Below are 20,046 nucleotides of genomic sequence, written 5' to 3' on the forward strand. Positions count from 1 at the left end.
ATATGATGCCGACACTCCTTACCCCACATCAACTTGGGTTCACAAAAGGTCGTCATCCTGTATTGGCTATTCGCTCGGCGGTTCCAGTTTTTGCCTTCTCCCCAGCGGATCAGAGATCTTCCACTATTCTGTTGAGTTTGGATGCCGAGAAGGCCTTTGACAAAATTCTGTGGGAATATCTGTTCCTAATCCTGGATTCCAGGGAATTTGGGACGTTGTTTATAAACATGATCAAATATCTTTATTTGAATCCGCGTACCAGGTTACTTGTCAATGGCCTTCTTGGTAATACAGTACATATGTTTAGAGGTATGAGACAGGGATGTCCGCTCTCACCCCTTATTTAATCTAGCACTTGACCCGCTGATTCGTGTTCTTCAGAGCTGATCGCTGTTGTGCTGAGCTTTTATTGGAGAATACGAATTAAAGCTCATGGCGTTTGCGGATGATCTTCTCCTTTTTATATCAAATCCGGAAATAAGTTTGACCCCCTTATTCGAAAAATTGGAACAATTTGGCCATATTTCTGGATTTACAATAAACTTTACCAAATCTACGGCATTAGCCTTGAGTTATAGACCTTTTAGACCTAGAGACAATTTAGGAAGTTTGAGGTGGGCGTCATCTAGTATACCTTATTTGGGTATACAATTACCCAAAAATATTCATAATTTATACTCTTTGAACATTACTTCGATAATGAATAATGTTTTTACGGAAAGCTGGCAACATTTTTAGCTTTCATACTTAGAAAGGGCCAATCTTATAAAAATGTATAATTTTCCCTAAACTGCTGTACCCTCTACAGGTCCTCCCGATACTTCTCACTTTAACTGACATAAAAAAGATAGATGCCGCATTTCGGAAATTTATCTGGAATAACAAAACACCAAAGCTTAGTTTGAAAATTCTTCCAACGCACTAAGGAAGAGGGAGGCATTAACTTTCCCCATACTCTCCTTTATAATCAAGCTGCAATCTGTAGATACATCCAAGATTGGTTTCTACATAGAAATAATTTTGCTCATTATGAGTTAGAGACAGTTCCTACCTGATTTGGACCTGGTTTACTTCTTACATATGCCCAAGCATGATATACCATCACCTCTGCTAGATAACCCACTCCTGATGTCAGCGAGGTCAACATGGCATTCGATACGTAATAAATTTAAACTCCATGCTTCTTACTCATTACATCTCCCTCTGCTGGGAAACAATGACTTTCTGCCGCACACCCCTTCTGAAGATGGGATTCACTGGGCCTCCGCAGTTAGACATTTCACTAATTTTTTGCTTAAGCGCCCCTTAACGTTTGAACAGGCGCACACACAATACAATTTTCTCCAATCCTGTAACTTGGCTTTTCTATAGGCACAACACTATACCAGTAGAGTCTTATCCTTTTTATCTCCCTTGGATTGGGATAATAAACTAGATGCTGCCGTTTTGTCTGCTGGCGATCCGTATAAAACTATATCACTTTTCTACAGCCTATTAAGAGTTCCTTACTTTAAGGGAACATTCTCTACAGGTATTACTAAGTGGCAGACCTGCTTTCCAAATCTAACGGAAGCTAATATTTTACGCACTTTACAGTATTCCCTCCTAACATTGACAGCTACAACCTATAGAGAAATGTTTTACAGGCTATTTTATAGGGGATATCTTTCTCCTACATGTTGTCATCTTATCGGTATCACAACCTCCTCTGTGTGCCCAAAATGTGCCCATCTAGAGGCATCTTTGCATCACTGCCTATGGGACTGCAGGGTCATTAAGAAATTTTGTTTCGAAGTGAAGCAATATGTGCTTGCAGACCTAATTAATTAGCTTCCATTAACACCAGAATGGGCAGTGTTGGGATATATTCCAGGAATAATTAGTTTCTAAGGGATGTAGAAAACTATTATTAATTATTTTGGCTGTAGCTAAAAAATGTATCCTGCAACAATGGATTACTCCTACCCCTCCTTCATTAACCATGTTCAAAGAGAAACGATTCTATATATTCAAAATTGATTGGGTTGACTCTTCTCTCAATAAGGAAAAGAAAACAGAACAATTCTCCTTAATTTGGGAGAGCTTTATTGATACTTTAAATCCTGAGATTAAACAACAAATACAAAAATGTTTCAAATCAACACAATGGTACGAAACTAGACTACTCCTACAAAATCCCCCAATAAATTACACTTCATAAAAAAAAAAAAAAGATCAAGAAAAGCAAAGTAGAGAGAGACTGAGCCTGGGAGTGCATGGATCATATCCCCCTTCCCATCTTATCCCCTCTTTCTTTTCCCCTTTCTTTCTTCTTTCAACCCCCCCTCTACTACCCGTTTTCTTTATATTACCTTTATTATAGTTGAAGTCACTACAATAATTTCTTGATTATATTTTCAAAACCACAAGTGATTTGTATTCTTTGTTATGAATGTGACATACCTTTTGTAATATATTTGCTTGTGTATCATAATTTATCTGATGACTTCAATAAAAGCATTTAAAAAAAAAACAGATTTTTTGCTGCTTGGTAACGTCAACTTGAGATGGTGTTACCTATACCCAGCAATGAGAGACCCGCAAAGCTGGAGAAGCTAAGCTAGATCTCCCATACTACTGGGACCCTTTGCTAGCAGCTTAAGGCAGCCAGTGATAGGGAGAAACCCTCCCATTAGAAGCAAGGTTTTCACAGGGGATCCAAGAGGAACCCTGGTTAGATAAATAAAAAAAAACTGTGTTCTGTATTGCTGGGATACAAAACACAGCCACTGATAATGTGAAATAGAGTTCTCATTAAGAATACTGGTTAATATGATTTGGGCAACCACAAGTGTCCAAACTACTTTATGATCCTTTCATTTTGTAATCAGGCCCAGCAAACTTTTTAAATGAAAAAAATGTTATATTTAGTAATAACGATATGCACTGTATTAGACTAAACAACTGCTGTTCGCCATTTTTGTGCACAGTAACAATTTATTTCTTCTGCAGAACAGTGCATACTATACAGGCCTTCCGCACCATATAGGGGTCTATTCATCTTCACTTCATTTATACATAAGCTGGTGAATATTCAAATTTTCACGTACTTTTGTATGAGGGCCATTCATCATTCCTGAAACATAGGAGCTATCACTCACATCTCCTGGTTGCAGATCTGCCCCGATAATTTCCACAGTACCCATACTTGGGACGTAGAAATTATGTGATTCGTGAAGTTCCGGAAATGCTTTTTTTTGGAACTTGACAGTGAAACTATACGCCATCCTGAGATGGTGTACAGCACCTGAATATCTATGCAAGCTGCCGTTTACACGACACAATCTTTTCAGATCCCTCCCCACTGCCTCCAGCTCAGTGCATACTCTGCTGCCCCCTGCACAAACCTGCTACCAACAGTATCTATCCCTCATTGCCCGTCTCCTGTTGACGGGCACACACCAAGCAGCAGCCACAGCAAGGTACCCAGACCAACTCCACATAGAAATGGCTGGGCACGCACCCAAGCGCTCCAGGGTACACTGTGCCCAGAGTCTGCCCTCTCCCGTTCCCACAGCCTCCACCCCCCACTGCACACAGGATCTCCCTCAGGGTTAGAGACGCCACAGGACTCTCCCTCCAGCCGGCACACACTGCACAGCAGCCGGAGACAGGTCCCTGGACCATATCCACACAGAAGTGGCCTGGCAGGCAGCCGAGCACTTTGTGGTGCACTGTGTGCCCAGTCTGCTGCCCCCACCCTACCTCTTGCCCACAGCCACTCTTTCCCCCACTGCACACAGCATTTCTCTGGGCCGGAGATTCTGCAGGACTTTCCCTCCAGCCGGTGCACAATGAGCAGCAGCGCAGACTGGTGCCCGGACCATATCCACACAGAAGCAGCTGAGCAGGCAGCCAAGCCCACCGGTTTGCACTGTGTGCCCAGAGTCTGCTGCCCCCACCCTACCTCCTGCCTGCAGCCTCTATTTTCCCCACTGCACACAGCATTTCTCTGGACTGGAGACCCTGCAGGATTCTCCCTCCAGCCGCCACACACTGAACAGCAGCTGCAGACAGGTGCCCATACCATATCCACTCAGAAGCAGCCAGGCAGGCAACCAAGCGCTCCGGGGTGCACTGTGTGCCCAGAGTGTGCTGCCCCCCATGCCCATCCCGCCTTCTGCCCACAGTCTCCATACCCAGCTGCACACAGGATCTCCCAGGGCTGGCAAGTACAGTAGTAGCACTACTGGCTGGCTAGCACTGCCAGAACTCCTGCAAATGATGTTAAATGCGGGCAAGGCTAACGTCCTACTGTTAAAGCCTTAACCACCAGCAATTATCATCCCTCCCTTGTGTCTCCACTGCCTTCGTCTCTCCAGCACCACCTCCGTCCTTCCTTGAAGTTCCTTCCCTTCTTCCTTGGTACCCGCAAGCCTACATGCCCAATGGAACACCGGCAGGTTAGGAGAGGGCTGCGGGTACACTTATGGGAGATAGGGCTGCAGGGACACTAGCAAGTTGAAAATATTAGATAGATGATGCAGTTTGAAAAAATCCTGCGAATATCAATGGAATAGCAAGGGAAAAGGTGAAGTGTCGGTAGTTATTTTGTGAATGGCTGATTGATGAATAGCTCTGATTTTTACAATTTTCTTTCAGCAAGTTCAAAATTCATTTATCACTACTGACATATTTATCATCCTGGACAAGCCCCGTAGTAAGAGCAATTGCATTTCAAATCTCCATTGTAAAGCACTTCCAAAACAGAAGGTGGAATATTATTTTAATGAAACAGAAATTGCTATACAAAGGAGCACTCAGGTTACAACGGTTTATTGGTTGTTTTTTTTCATATAAAAGCAAAATGTGACCTTGCTAACAAGAGGAATAGGAGTATAAGAGATGTAGTTGGACGGTACTGACGAAGGACGTTCGCAAGCGTCTGAAATAGCCCCCAGCACTTAATGACGATCGCTGTGAAAATATACAGAAGCCATTACACAGTCCACCCTGCCCCCACCTCCGCCATGTAACCAGCTTTGTGCCAAGTCGCCGACGCCACCTGCCGCTTCCACCAGTGACTGATCCCCATGGGCGCGTGCGCACTAACGTGCCTATTATTCCCTTCCGTCAACTCTCACACAAGCTTGCTGCTCCGACATTACTGCGACCTAGCAGGCCACACCCACAGTCGCTCATATCGGCCAATTAATACACGACGTCGGTTTGAGCCATGAATGATATACTCTTAAGCCAATCACAGTGATGAAGGATAGGACTTGCCCGGGCACATCGACCAATAGGAGGAGGAGAAAGGCTTTGGCCTTGTTGTAGTTTGGTTGAAGTCTCTTTCCGCCGGGCAAGAGGTTCCTTTGGTGCGCGGGAGGTCGTGGGCTGAATCTGAACAACGGGCGCTGCGTAGCGGACATCAGGCCAGGTAAACGGGTTACGTCTCGGTTACAGCTGTGTGTGGGACGGGAAAGAGACGCGGGCACCGTCCGGTTGTTAGCGTGTGGCTAGCTAGCTCTCTGGGTCCGGGTTCCATCTCCAGGCCTAGAACTGGCATGCAGTGTATGGGGAGGAGGGGGCCATTGTGAGGGAAGATGGATGCGGTTGCTGTGTGAATGGATTGCTTGTGTATGAAATCCTAAGGCTATTCCCATCAGATCACTTACATGTGAGCTCCGATGGAAGAGTTATTACTATATCTGACGAAAATGTTATTAATTTTTATTGTTTTTTTCAAACCATTTCCATCACATTTAGGGGCCTATTTATCAAGCTATTTTTTTCATAAATGATGTAGAGGCTGCAGTTTCTGCATAATTGTTGCTATGTACTAATAGCACTGCATATCATAGGCCCCATTATTATCAATGGTAGTTTATAGATCCCCCTTCATTAGATATACTCTGTCAGGTACTGTCCAACATCACTAGTTACTATCCACTTAGACCTAGAGGGGGGGGGGGGATATAAAACTGTGGTGAGCCAACGTGCCCGAAGCGTGGAGAGAGAACAAATTTCTTCTTTTGGTGGCCTTTATGGACATGAAACCGCACTTCCGCCCTCAACTCCACGTCACTACCTATTATTCAATGGGAACTACAATCTCTTCTGTGTACTAAATTCTGAAAAGTAAGCTTTTAGGAGATTGGTTCTGTTAAGGGCCCCACACACACGGAACGATATAGCGGCCGATCTGACTGATTGGAACAATATGGCTGCAATATCGTTCTGTGTGTGGGCATGATTTCTACCAGTGTGCTCTCCTGTGGGATTGTACATCGCTCCTCCAGATCTTTCATGCTACACAAGAGATCTGGTGCAGTGATGTATGATTCCATGCAGTGCTATGTGGGTGGGAGGGGTGTGCCAGCATGTCGGGCAGCAAATCGCTCAGCGTGTGGTGACCACCCGATATGTTGGCCGTCGCATCGCCGGCTACACATCGTACCATGTGTAGCCGGCTTTAGTGTACACCATCTGAAGATGGTGTAAACTGCTTTAAGCCTAAGGAGTCTTACAAGCCGGAGAGAGATGTTCCGATCTCTCTCCTGCGGTTTCAGGCTGGTGGTGGAAAGTGACAGTGTGCACTGTCAACTTCTCCCGGAGAAGTCTTACCAAACATGAGATTTCCACATAATGCCAGGGATATAACTCGCAAGGACAGTGGTTACTGCAATCACTGTCCCTGCGAATTTCCCTTAGTGCATAGCGGGAATACTTTCTTTAGCCACTTGTGTGGCACAGTCGCATCAGATGCGACCACACCAGGCAGGCATTTCCCTGCCATGGTCGCATCTAATACGGCCTGTCAACGTCGAGTGGGCGGCTTTCTGGAAGTTAACTTCCAGCAGCCGCCCATATCTGAGGGACCTCCTGGTCCCCCTGCACCCATCGCCCCTCCTCCTTTTCCGATCACTGCTAGGAAGCAGTAAGCGGGAAGCCTGGTAACGGCGCACTCCCACCCGGCGGCTGTAGAGGAGAAGGACCAGCCGCCAGGGAAAAAAATAGTAATGGCCCACTGTCTACCTCTCCCCCTACCCCCTGCCGCCTAACTAGACAGCCCAGCGCCACACACCCCTGGCAGTTGCAATAGGAAGGAGCAGCTGTCAAGCAAATAGACAAATGCAGTCTCTGTCCTCTTCTAGCCCCTTGCCGCCTGGCTAGAGAAGATAGCTCCGCGGATCCAACACCCAGCGGCTGCAGAGTGGATGGGGCAACCGCCGGGGGAAAAAAGTTAGCCTGCTGTCCTCCACGAATTTCTCTCCACCTCCCCACTTACCCTCACTGCTGCCTAGCTAGAGGCAACCCGGTGGCTGCAGAGATAAATGTCCACTGGTGGCTGCTCTGTCCTCAATGCAGCTGCCAGGGTGTAAGCAGCGTTTTGTCCCCCCACTCACCCACCCCTCCATGTATGAGTCAGCAGAGCCCTCACTCTATATGCGTGTATATATACAGATGTAGCCAGCGTCATCGTTGTCGCGATGTGCACGCATAGTGCAGCACTCGCATCCGGCAATTACCCCATTGAAGTCTATGCTGTGCAGGCATGCTAATTGCGGCATAGATGAGCGTGTCTACGTGTGTGTGTATGTATATGTGTGTGTAGTGTTCACTCTAGGTCCAGTGCTGGGTGGGGCGCCAGACCTAGAGCAAGGGAACATCTGCGCGAGGCCAAGAAGAGTGCGTGTCTTTTGAGATGCGCCCCCTTTTAGTGACACATGAGGGCGTGTTTGGCACTTAGACTTGCCGGGCTGCCCACAAGCGCTGCTGTCAATGTGAATGGATGCTGTGCGCATGCGGTCACGAACTGATGCACTTTTCAGGGTGCTCAATAACTGTCACACCCCACCCATCATTTGGTGTGTGACATAATCATTAACATGGGGGGGAAGGGTTATAGTGCATAGATAGAGATATATCTATCTATAAAATATATAGAACCCTTATATATATATAATTTATTTTTTATTTATTTTAGCCATTTGGCACTTCAGGTACACGCTAGGTGAAGCAACTCTGTTGGTTTCTGTGTTGTGTAAAATTTCTAACTAAATAATGTTCAATAATAACAAGAGAAGTGCCACTTGGGGACTTCAGATCAGCATATTCACAATCCTTTAAAATAAATTATCTGGTTTTTTTTTAATTCTGTAACCATGTTCTGTGAAAAAGAATTGCGTGCTGGTAAGGGGCAGGATGCTTCAGAGTTTTTCTTCACTGTATGTATCTATTTTTGTAGCTGAAAATGCAGGGGAACAGGGGCTTTAAATCCGATCAGCAAAACCATGCTCATAGAAAGCCTCAATATAATCAACATCAGCATCATCAACAGCATCATCAGCAGCAATATCAACAGCAAGCACCAGACTCTCCTTCCCCTACCAATGGACAACAAACCAGTCCCAGTAAGTGTATTATTGTGGTGTTTACAGTTTTACATGTTATTGTCAGCAAAAGACAGAACCTTTTGTAGCTACAGCAGTTTTAAGAGCTCCTCCTAACAGTTGTAATTATTGAGCAAATCTATAGAAAATTTGTGTTGACTTCATTTATGAAATGCCATTTCCTGCCTAGATGATGGAGTGACAATTGATTTAAAGAATTTCCGGAAGCCAGGAGAGAAGACGTTCACTCAACGCAGCCGCCTCTTTGTGGGCAATTTGCCTCCCGATGTCACAGAAGAGGAGCTACGTAAAATGTTTGAGAAATATGGCAAGGCAGGCGAGATCTTTATACACAAAGACAAAGGCTTCGGTTTCATCAGGCTGGTGAGTTTATTTATTTGCTCTGCAGGTGTCATTATAACCTATGACATTATTGCATTACAATTTTATGAAAATAGTATCAATTCCTCTTAATACATACATATATTGTTTATATACATATAATATACAGTATATATCGATCTCTCCCACCTTTCTTGTACTGGGGGAAAAGTGCCCCCAAAACAGTTTGAATTCTATGTGCCATGGATTCCACAAGGTGCTGTAAATTTAGGGATTCTGGTCCATGTTGACCTCCTAGCATCACAGTTGCTGCAGATTTGTTTTATGTACATTAATTTTGTGGATTTCTCACCACATCCCTAAGGTACTCTATTGAATTGACATCTGATGATTGTGGAGGCCATTCATGGACACTGCTATAGTAAAGTTTGTACGACCAGCTTGAGATTGTGACATGTTAACCTGCTGGAAGTAGCTATTATGGGAAAAATTTTGCGATAATAGGATGCACATAGTCGGCAGTAATTTTCATGTAGATATTGGAAGTTAAACAATTCTCAGTTGGTATGAAAGGACCTAATGTGTGCCAAGAATACATTCCCCAAACCATTACACCAGCATGAATTGTTGGCACAAGGCAGGATGACTCTATGGTTTATTCCAATTTCTGACCCAACTATATGTATGTTGCAGCAGAAATTGAGTCTGATTCAGACCATGCAACATTTTTCCAGTGTTGTTGAGCCTGTATGCACTGTAGCCTTAGCTTCCTGTTCTTAGCTGACACAAGTTGAACCTGATGTGGTCCTCTACTGTGGTTTTCTGCCACCTTGAAGGTTTGACAAACAGGTTGAGTCTCCCATATCCAAATATTCCGAAATACGGATTTTGTTTGGCATGACTGAGCTAATGAAATCTTTGATTTTTGATGGTTCAATGTACACAGACTTTGTTTAAGGCACAAAATTATTAAACATTTTGTATAAAATTACCTTTTAAGCTCTGTGTATATGAAACATAAATGAATTTCATGTATGTACACAAACTTTGTTTGAGCCACAAAATTATTGAAAATTGTATAAAATTACCTACAGACTGTGTGTATAAGCTGTATATAACACACAAATACATTCTGTCTGTATATTTGTGTCCCATGCCCAAGATATTTAATTATGGTATGCAAATATTATAAAATACGAAATATTCCGATATCCAAAATACCCCTGGTCCCAAGCAATTTGTATATGGGAGACTCAACCTGTACTGTGCTTTCTGCATACCACTGGTATAATGCATGGATATTTCAGTTTCTATTGCTGTACATTAAAATCCCAGGAGATCTTCAGTTTCTTTGTTATTTAAAAGTCAGGGTGGTTTGAATATCTAAGTGGGAACCTGAGCTTCAATAAATGGATGCTGCTCTTCGATCCACTGAAGTGGTCATACAACACTTCAAACACAGTAATAAAAAATATAAATGTGGGCAAAGGCGCAACCTCCTAAGATAATGTTACCAGGTGAAGCAAAATACAGTCTCATAAATTATGCAAGTTCATTGAGGATTGAAAAGTCCTTCTTCAATTTGGACAACACCAAATCCAACAGATGTATCCCTCGTAGATCACATATAAAAAGAAGAGAAGAATCGCACTATAGCGTAGTAAAATTTAATCACATGAAATATCACACATCTAAAACACAAATCCTTCACCAACATATAGAAAGCGTACCAGAGATGGCGGTGTATAATGCACACCTATTCACATATAAGCCAGTATATCCCAAAGTCTCCCGGGAAGGACCTGGAGTGGCAGTTCTTAGGTGTGTGTTCCTCGCCAAGGTGGAAATCCTCTGGTGCTATCTCTCTGTCACCAACGCGTTTCAACTCCCTTCTGGAGTCTTTTTCAAGGTGTGTTTGGTTGGTGCTAGAGCGATCTTTAAATACCCCTCACCTCCCTCTGATAGGTGGACAGAGGAGGAGGGGCTAAATAGTTGCATTCATTTATACAATCAAAAAAATATATATTATATTCCTTTCTCCAATCTAACATATAATGACTCACTGTAATGGGTCAACAATAATTAAAAATACATATTACATAAAAAATATCTCCCTCCTGGAACGCAAATCCCAACAGCGCTACGTCACTTCCTGTTTACCTTGTATTATAAATCCGGGAAGCCTCTAATAAAACATCCTTCTCTCTGTATGCTAAAAATAGCTACTCGACACCTCCACATTAAGGAGTAGCACTCGTGTACCTTCTAATATCCTGCATGGATCTAATTCAGACCCGGAAGCATGACACGCGCCTTTGATCATGAGGCGTGGAACGCATAATAACCACGTGTCCAAGAGTCGCGCTTTCGCCTCTCTTACCACGACGCAGGAGTCTACCGGAAGTCTGGCGATATATCACACGCCTCTACTTCCCAGGCGTGGAACGCAACGCTCCCCTAATCCCGGAAGTTAGTCTCAAATGCTTTCCAACATCATATACGGATATAGAAAAAAGGCCGGAAACCATATCGCATCCCTTCATCATTCGGTATACAAAGAATAAGTTCCAAATAAAAGCAATAAATCATAACAATAAAGGAAATAAATGAATAAGTTCACATCATATTTTACATTAGATATAAACAGTTCTTATAAATATAATAAATAACATAAAATTTCATAAAATGATCCTACAAAAATATTTAAAAGGCATAAAATCCTCATAGAAACCATTTGATTTTGAATTAAAATGGTTTCTATGAGGATTTTATGCCTTTTAAATATTTTTGTAGGATCATTTTATGAAATTTTATGTTATTTATTTGGAACTTATTCTTTGTATACCGAATGATGAAGGGATGCGATATGGTTTCCGGCCTTTTTTCTATATCCCTATATGATGTTGGAAAGCATTTGAGACTAACTTCCGGGATTAGGGGAGCGTTGCGTTCCACGCCTCGGAAGTAGAGGCGTGTGATATATCGCCAGACTTCCGGTAGACTCCTGCGTCGTGGTAAGAGAGGCGAAAGCGCGACTCTTGGACACGTGGTTATTATGCGTTCCACGCCTCATGATCAAAGGCGCGTGTCATGCTTCCGGGTCTGAATTAGATCCATGCAGGATATTAGAAGGTACACGAGTGCTACTCCTTAATGTGGAGGTGTCGAGTAGCTATTTTTAGCATACAGAGAGAAGGATGTTTTATTAAAGGCTTCCCGGATTTATAATACAAGGTAAACAGGAAGTGACGTAGCGCTGTTGGGATTTGCGTTCCAGGAGGGAGATATTTTTTATGTAATATGTATTTTTAATTATTGTTGACCCATTACAGTGAGTCATTATATGTTAGATTGGAGAAAGGAATATAATATATATTTTTTTGATTGTATAAATGAATGCAACTATTTAGCCCCTCCTCCTCTGTCCACCTATCAGAGGGAGGTGAGGGGTATTTAAAGATCGCTCTAGCACCAACCAAACACACCTTGAAAAAGACTCCAGAAGGGAGTTGAAACGCGTTGGTGACAGAGAGATAGCACCAGAGGATTTCCACCTTGGCGAGGAACACACACCTAAGAACTGCCACTCCAGGTCCTTCCCGGGAGACTTTGGGATATACTGGCTTATATGTGAATAGGTGTGCATTATACACCGCCATCTCTGGTACGCTTTCTATATGTTGGTGAAGGATTTGTGTTTTAGATGTGTGATATTTCATGTGATTAAATTTTACTACGCTATAGTGCGATTCTTCTCTTCTTTTTATATGTGATCTACGAGGGATACATCTGTTGGATTTGGTGTTGTCCAAATTGAAGAAGGACTTTTCAATCCTCAATGAACTTGCATAATTTATGAGACTGTATTTTGCTTCACCTGGTAACATCTTAGGAGGTTGCGCCTTTGCCCACATTTATATTTTTTAAACCACCCTGACTGTCTGATCACATTATTTACATTATTTTGGTGTCTGGTCTGAACAACAACTGAACCTCTTGTCAATATGTACATGCTTTTATGCAATACGTTGCTGCATTATGGATAGTTGGTTAGATGTTTGCATCAATGAGCAGTTGTGCAGGCGTTCCTAATAAAGTGGCACCTGATTGTATTTGTCAGAGTTTCTCAGCCCTGTTTTCTTGTAATATACAACCTCCTGAGGAAGTCTGCAAAAATAAGTAACGTATAAAATAAGTTTCATTGGTGACTAGACTGCCTCAGAAGAGCACAGGCAATTATCACATGTCCTATTGGTGAACTTTGAGGACATGGTTGTGAACCACTGAACTAGTTTAGTTTACCAGGTCTAAGCTCCCATTTTGTCTTCCACAGGAAACTCGTACGCTGGCAGAGATAGCTAAGGCAGAGCTTGATAATCTTCCTCTGCGAGGGAAACAGCTGCGTGTTCGTTTTGCCTGCCACAGTGCTGCTCTGTCTGTGCGGAATCTTCCCCAGTTTGTGTCTAATGAGTTGTTGGAGGAATCCTTCTTCATATTTGGGCAAGTTGAAAGAGCTATAGTAATTGTGGATGATCGTGGAAGACCCACAGGCAAAGGAATTGTTGAATTTGCATCTAAACCAGCAGCTCGGAAAGCTCTAGATCGCTGTGCTGATGGCTCTTATCTTCTCACTGCGTGAGTACTTGGTGCCCTGTTATACTACCGTGACACATTCACTGACTAGTCTAGTTGACCACCACTAATACTGATTATAAAATATTACTAACTTTTATGTTTTGATGTAGCTGCTTTCATAGATATGAATAGGTCTTATTTATCCTACAACAATAGGGTGCAATGGCAGCACCTAAATACACACTTACATTATAAGCACTTCTGTAACCTTCACATACACTTGGTAACAATGCCGTATATTTTATTCTTTAAGGCACAGTGTTGGCCTTATAAAGTGTATGAAGCATTTTTTTATTTTTTTTTTGTGGGATGTGATCAGGAGACAGCTGGCTGCATGTAATAGATACACAGCCATGTTCTATTCTCCTTCCTACAATTTGGTGTGACATGAAAGTCATTGGTTTGTGTTCTTGTTGTGCAGGTTTCCCCGTCCTATAACTGTGGAGCCTATGGAGCAGCTTGATGATGAAGAAGGCTTACCTGAGAAACTTATTGCCAAGTCTCAGTCCTACCATAAGTATGTCATTGATTACCTTCCTGATATATCAATGCAATTGTATACTTTTCCTGGTGGTGACACTAGATATTCTGGTGATTTGTAACTTGAAACATGAAGCTGATTGTACATTGCTTACTTAGGACAGGGAACACTTTCTTCTTTCCTACTTAACCTTATTGGTGGCTCCATTGCAATTTGAATCTATAAAGTTTTATGCAATGTTAGTAGTTGTTCACAATTTCCATTGTTACCATAGGAAAAAGTACCTTTTTTCTCTCGCCTTCTCCTGTTTGAGGATTGTGTTTTTTTTTGTTTGTTTTTTTTGTTTCTGTGCTCAAACGCTGCCTTCATATTATTTAATATCGGTATCTAAAGTTGTGGGCTTTAATAAAGAAAGTAGCCAAATTGCTTAAAGAAGTTGCAATGATCAGGTAATTCCTGGGTCTGTGTAGCCAAAAAGGAGGAAAATGGATGGCAGGGATGAACTATTTTAAGAGGTCTTATCAAAAAGAGTTATTAATGATTGTCTAATCACTTTTGGTTCTAGGGAGCGAGAGCAATCTCCTCGCTTTGCTCAGCCTGGAAGCTTTGAGTATGAATATGCTATGCGCTGGAAAGCCCTGATTGATATGGAGAAACAGCAGCAGGATCAGGTTGACCGGAACATTAAGGAAGCCCAGGAGAAGATGGAAATAGAGATGGAGGCAGCAAGACATGAGCATCAAGTTATGCTTATGCGTCAAGGTTAGCTTGTCTATTAATCTGTTTTTAAAAGGTGAAATGTTTTAAGGATATATTTCGCAGCACCGTGAGACTTCAAATCTTGACAGTCTACTCCTCTTTGACACCGCACCTTTGGGGAAGCAAACGGGGCAAAGGTTTTATCCACAGGGCAAATGGTTTTGGGCTCCACTGCAATACTTGCAGATTGTGGCCCTCTGGGTTAGCAGTAGGTGAGGTTGTTAGGGCGTAGATGTAGAATATTGGGTACAGACTAACAAATATGTGGATGTCGGACAATCTGACCCGGACAACTGCTGAAATGGAATATCAAAATGCACAAAGCACCAGTAGAGTATGGGTCCATAAACTAGAATTAAAGGTGCTGGCAGTTGGAGGCAACTTGTGGAATAGACCAGCACGTATTTAGAATATAAACTTGCTCTTTGGTTGTTTGAGACGTGAATCACGTGACCAGCAATAACACTGAGCTTTTCCAAGATGGCTCCCCTCACGAGCTGGAACCACAGCAGTTTAACTAATTGGCAAGCGCTTCATAAACGCAATCTCACATGCCAGGCCCAGAAAGTGTGATCTGCTGTACGTTGTACTTTTTTCACTTTCTGAAATGTGTAAATATTACAGCCTTCCTAGTTTTGCATAGAGAACTTGGTTCCATTTATAATTCTGATGAGTGGTCACTGTGATGCCTCAATTTTTGTATAAACAACTTTCACGTTTGGAAGCTGGGTCAGGTTAAATCTACAGATTACTAGTGCAATTAACTTCCCTCCAGAAGTATTATAAGGGGTAATGGTCACTGATTTTTAAATACAAACTGCCTTAGACAAAGGAGTAACTAGTCCCACTCACAAATGCACATGTACTGAGATGGGCCATGTTTGATGTTAATTAACACACTCTGGCCTCAGTTGATTTACTAATTATGTAAGTGGCTGTAGATCAGCTGTCACCTGAAGCATGTCTGTGGTTTGGTTTCTTGCAGTGCTTCACCTGCTAAGAGGTCTAATGTATGAAATAGGAACTCGCTGGATTTGTGCACTTTTAGTAAATCCTGGAAATTTGTAGGGACGTTTCTGGGAAGTCTCTCTGCGGAGATGGCCAATAGCCACTTTTAGGAAGCTATAAACTAGAGAAGGGGGTTATGTCTGCCTTAGGCTAGTTTTAACTTTTTCCTTACTTGGTATCCAAATCTGTAATAGTCAGGTCCTAAACCCACTGTTTTTGTCTCCCAATGCAAAAAATTTAGATCTATTTTGACAGCTCTTCAAAGAGTAGCGTATACCCATGATATGGATATTCAGTTTTGCCTTTACATAATGTGACTCTAAACTGTATGACCAGCTGTAACATGAAGTGCAACTGTATGATTCCATCCTTGTTTTACTCTGTTTTCAACAACACTTTTCTGTAACAGTCCTATATTTAATACTGCATTTTTATACTTTATAACCTGTTCTTAGTCTGTTGCACTCTGAGCCGTGGGGTATAGATATCTTCAAACTGTTTAAGCTCCGTCATCTTCCATGTTTCCATTCTGCAGTTCTTTTTCTAAGAGATAATTATGGCTTCAACTGACACATAGTTAAGAATTTACAATCCTGGTGCTAGCTTTGCTAAGAATGGGGATATAGGGGGTAGGGCTGCAAGTCCCAAAAATTAGATTCCATGGTATCTAACAAATCTGTGCTTGATAGAGAAGTGCATATGAGTGTAGCTCCTCAAATATTCCTTGGGACTGTGCTCCGTTAATGTTAAAATTGGATGCTTGCCATACGGTTATCTCCGTGCTCTCCCCTCAGAGTATCTGAACTATCTTGGTTAGGCTTGCGCTAATAAACTCACCTTCATGGACCCACCCCCATCCTCGCTCCTCCTTTTTAGAGCTCAAGGAGCATTGCTATCTGAGTTAACTGATAAATCCTGTGGAACTCCCACAGGACTGAATGGGCTTTGACCAAGGATGCCTGTAAGTCCATGGTATTGTAGCAGTAACACTCGTTTTTGTGGTTCAACCGGGTTACTATACTGATCCCATCTCAGCTTGCTTAAAGATATGCTGGTGAAAGCACCATTCTCCTGTGTGTAGGACTACCTGCTGAAATGATCAGCCTACTGGGTTTCCATGCCTACTTTTGAACAGTGTAGAGATTGCTGGAACATTAATTTCTGCCCAGAGCGCATGGTCCTGCTAGTTTCCTTCATTGCTCTTTGTACTTCCCAGATGCTCGATGTATGCCTATGTTGAGTACACCCAGAAATCCAGCTTCTGGGAAGTGTTCATGCTGCCTCCTGGTCTGAGACTATGCTATGATTATCAACTTTACCTAGACAATCTTATAATCACAGCTGTGGACTTCAGAAGAACTGCTGTGTCAACCACAATGTTTGTGTACCCCCTTTGAGGGCTTGTAGCCAGACCGAAATGCAGAGCTTCAAAACTGAAAATGGTGGGATTGAAGCACAACTCTGAGAATAAATTTGATCTTCTCAGTTTGGAATATTCAAATCTGCATCCTTTATTTCCATGGAAATCATTAACTAGTCCTGCTCTATGCTATTGATGGATCTTGCTGTGAATCTGTTTACTATGACCTAGTAGTTGAGGGTCATGAGGTCCACTGGTTAACTTAGAATGACATTTCAAACCTATAAAACCTTACTGATGAAACAATTTCAGACTTGGATCTAGAATTGCTACCATTATCAGACATAACAGATGCACAAGGTAAACAATCTGTGAACACAGCAACATAGTACATCCTACAGGTAACACAAGGTACAAACTGATACTGACAACCATACTCCTCTCTAGAATACTTGTTGCAGCTGGTGATCCAGGAGAGGCTAGAGCTGCTGATGTGGTTTGTCCTGCAGAGCTTTAGTCAAGTAACAGAAGCCAAGGAGGAAGTGTGTTGCCTTGAAGATGCTCCTCCTCAGTCCCAGCCCACAATTAGATGAATGAGAAATGTGTTACAGGCAATGCAGTTGAGCATGTGCATATATATATATATATTTTAACATATAGAAACGTTTCTTTATCTCTTCAGATCTAATGAGGCGCCAGGAGGAGTTGCGCAGACTGGAGGAATTACACAACCAGGATGTTCAGAAACGCAAACAGATGGAGCTCAGGTAAGGCAGCTCCCTTAAGATAGGTTTCTGCTGTTTAGTTGAGCAATAATTGCAGTTTTCCTTTGTGTTCTCTTAGACATGATGAAGAACGCAGAAGGCGTGAGGAAGAGACTCGCCGGCAACAGGAGGAGATGCTCAGACGTCAGCAGGAGGGCTTCAAAAGCAACTACCCTGATACAGTGAGTGAAAATGTTACTGTTCTTTTCTTATAATAAAGCATGCTATGCATATGGTTCTTCATGCCATTAGGCAATTCTGTCTTACCATACAATGTTTTACGAATAGATGCTTTTCTTGTCACCCTTTGCAACAAAACTCTAAAATCTAGTTGCTAAGATGTACTTGTGATAATGGAGTCTATATTCTATTGGGCAGCAATATAAGAGTCCGGTAATGTTACATTCTTCATACTGAGTGGTTGGGGTACTTTTAGTTTTAGGAGTTTTGCATAATACATTTGCCGTAACCTTGGATTACTAGGTGAAATCACTGTTTTATCTTTACCTTTTGTTAGAGGGAAGCTGACATGAGAATGGCACAGATGGCATTGCCAGGTAATACTGCATTATTTTTTTTTGTTAAATATTCTATTGGAAGTCTAGAACTTGAAAGCATTGGGTACTTTCCCTTTAATATATTCTGTTTCTTGTTCAGGCTCAATGGGAATGAATAACCGTGCATCACTGGGCAATACTAATGTCCCTGCCGGAACGGCTCCTACAGCTGGGCCTGGCGCTATGATGCCGGAAGCAGCTGCAATTGGAATGGTGAGTTGGTTTTGGTTTTCTTTGTAGTTTTTACTTTTCTTCTGAAGTAGCAGTTAAGCTGCATACACGCACAACGATTTTTTGAACGATTATTGTTAACGATATTATTCAGTCGTTGAAAAAATTGTTCACTTTCTAAGTTAAAACTATGTACGATCATCGTTCATGCACGTTCACGTTTGTAGTTCAGTCAGACTGACCAACTGAACGATTTTCATTAAGGGAAAGGGTAGTTCATAAAAACCGTTCATTACCCTTTAAAAAATCTGACATAAAATCGTTGGTAACAAAATCGTTGTGTGTATGCAGCTTTAATGTTTTTCTTGCTCTCCCTCCTTTGCAGACCCCACCCACAGCTGATCGATTTGGACAGGCCCCCAACATGGAAGCCCTCACTGCAGCCAATCAACAAGCTTTCCAACGTGGCACACCAGGGGCAGATTTTGGCCCTAATAAGCGTCGTCGATATTGATCTTTTTTTCCTTTTTGTATCAGGTCATCAGCCACATGAGTTTCCCAAGGCTAGTGTGACTGGATTTGTATTGGTAGTGTTCATGTTATAGGGCCGCCTCTGGTGCAGGTGGAGACTGGCCCTAAATTTTTAACCACATTTTGTTGGGGGTTTAAGGGGTGGGAGGGGGAGTATTGCTTAAGTGCAGGAATTCTTGTATAATGTGAACATTTCCTCAAAGGATTTGCTGATCATCTTATTTTCCAGGAGATAAGCGTTAACTTTTGGACTGTTTCTAAGCTGCAATGTGTAAAATGCCACTGTGCCTCCCATTCCTGCCTCCTCAGTCCATTACACGGTTTGTCTTTTCATAAGATTGCAACCTTATGGCTGCCCTGAGCTTGAGTGGCGAAGCTCGTTTTTATATGTATATTTTATTTTATTTCTTCTTATATTGGACCATACTTTATGTAGTGTTTGTATTTTTTATTTTCCACCTTGAGTGGTTGTTACCTGCTGGGATTAATTTTCTAGTTCAGCTCTCATCACTTCAGTCCCAAGGCGCCAGTCGTGTTCTGTTAATCTTCCTCATATCAGGGCAGTCCACCATCACCAGTGTTGTCTCCTCTTAGCATTGTTGAGAGGACTTGATTGCTGAATAACCAATGTGAGATGTGTAAACAATTCATAAATAAATGGGATTTTAAGTCTTTTTTTTTTTTTTTTTTTTTTCATTTTAGTTTACACTTTTTCCTGTTCTTTAACCTTTCTAATGTCTGATTTCTTTTGCATACTTAAAAACCCAGAAGTGGAAACTCCAGGAAACTTGTTGCTGTATTTTTGTATTTACCATCATGGAGTATATGAATTTGGATCCCAAATTGCTGCTTATATTTACTGGGTCTATACAAGATTTCAGTTATATTTGCAAAAAAGCTTTTGTCATGTTTTTAAAGCTGACTTTATTTTTTATTTTTTCCCCGTTACATTTATAAAATGACTAAATTTAAGCAAAGTTCTTTCAACTTACAGAAATGTTGTATTGTTCTAGTACATTTTACGAGAAAGTATGGGTGCAGATTCTGCAAAGCTAGAGTTAGG

The 20,046-nt window shown here is 42.1% G+C and overlaps 1 protein-coding gene across 1 annotated transcript; it reads left to right on the top strand.

Annotated features, from left to right (window-relative positions):
• Nucleotides 1-5,277: 5,277 nt before the first annotated feature.
• Nucleotides 5,278-19,657, top strand: NONO (non-POU domain containing octamer binding). Its single transcript, XM_088445536.1, has 11 exons — nucleotides 5,278-5,419; nucleotides 8,231-8,396; nucleotides 8,566-8,759; nucleotides 13,051-13,352; nucleotides 13,774-13,869; nucleotides 14,399-14,595; nucleotides 17,643-17,727; nucleotides 17,804-17,906; nucleotides 18,242-18,281; nucleotides 18,382-18,494; nucleotides 18,838-19,657. The coding sequence occupies exons 2-11, from the start codon at nucleotides 8,237-8,239 to the stop codon at nucleotides 18,964-18,966; spliced, it is 1,419 nt and encodes a 472-aa protein (XP_088301662.1). The 5' UTR covers nucleotides 5,278-5,419; nucleotides 8,231-8,236; the 3' UTR covers nucleotides 18,967-19,657.
• Nucleotides 19,658-20,046: the final 389 nt, after the last annotated feature.

This window comes from Taudactylus pleione, unplaced genomic scaffold (genome assembly GCF_031769625.1).
Source record: "Taudactylus pleione unplaced genomic scaffold, aTauple2 ptg000381l, whole genome shotgun sequence".
NCBI lineage: Eukaryota > Metazoa > Chordata > Amphibia > Anura > Myobatrachidae > Taudactylus > Taudactylus pleione.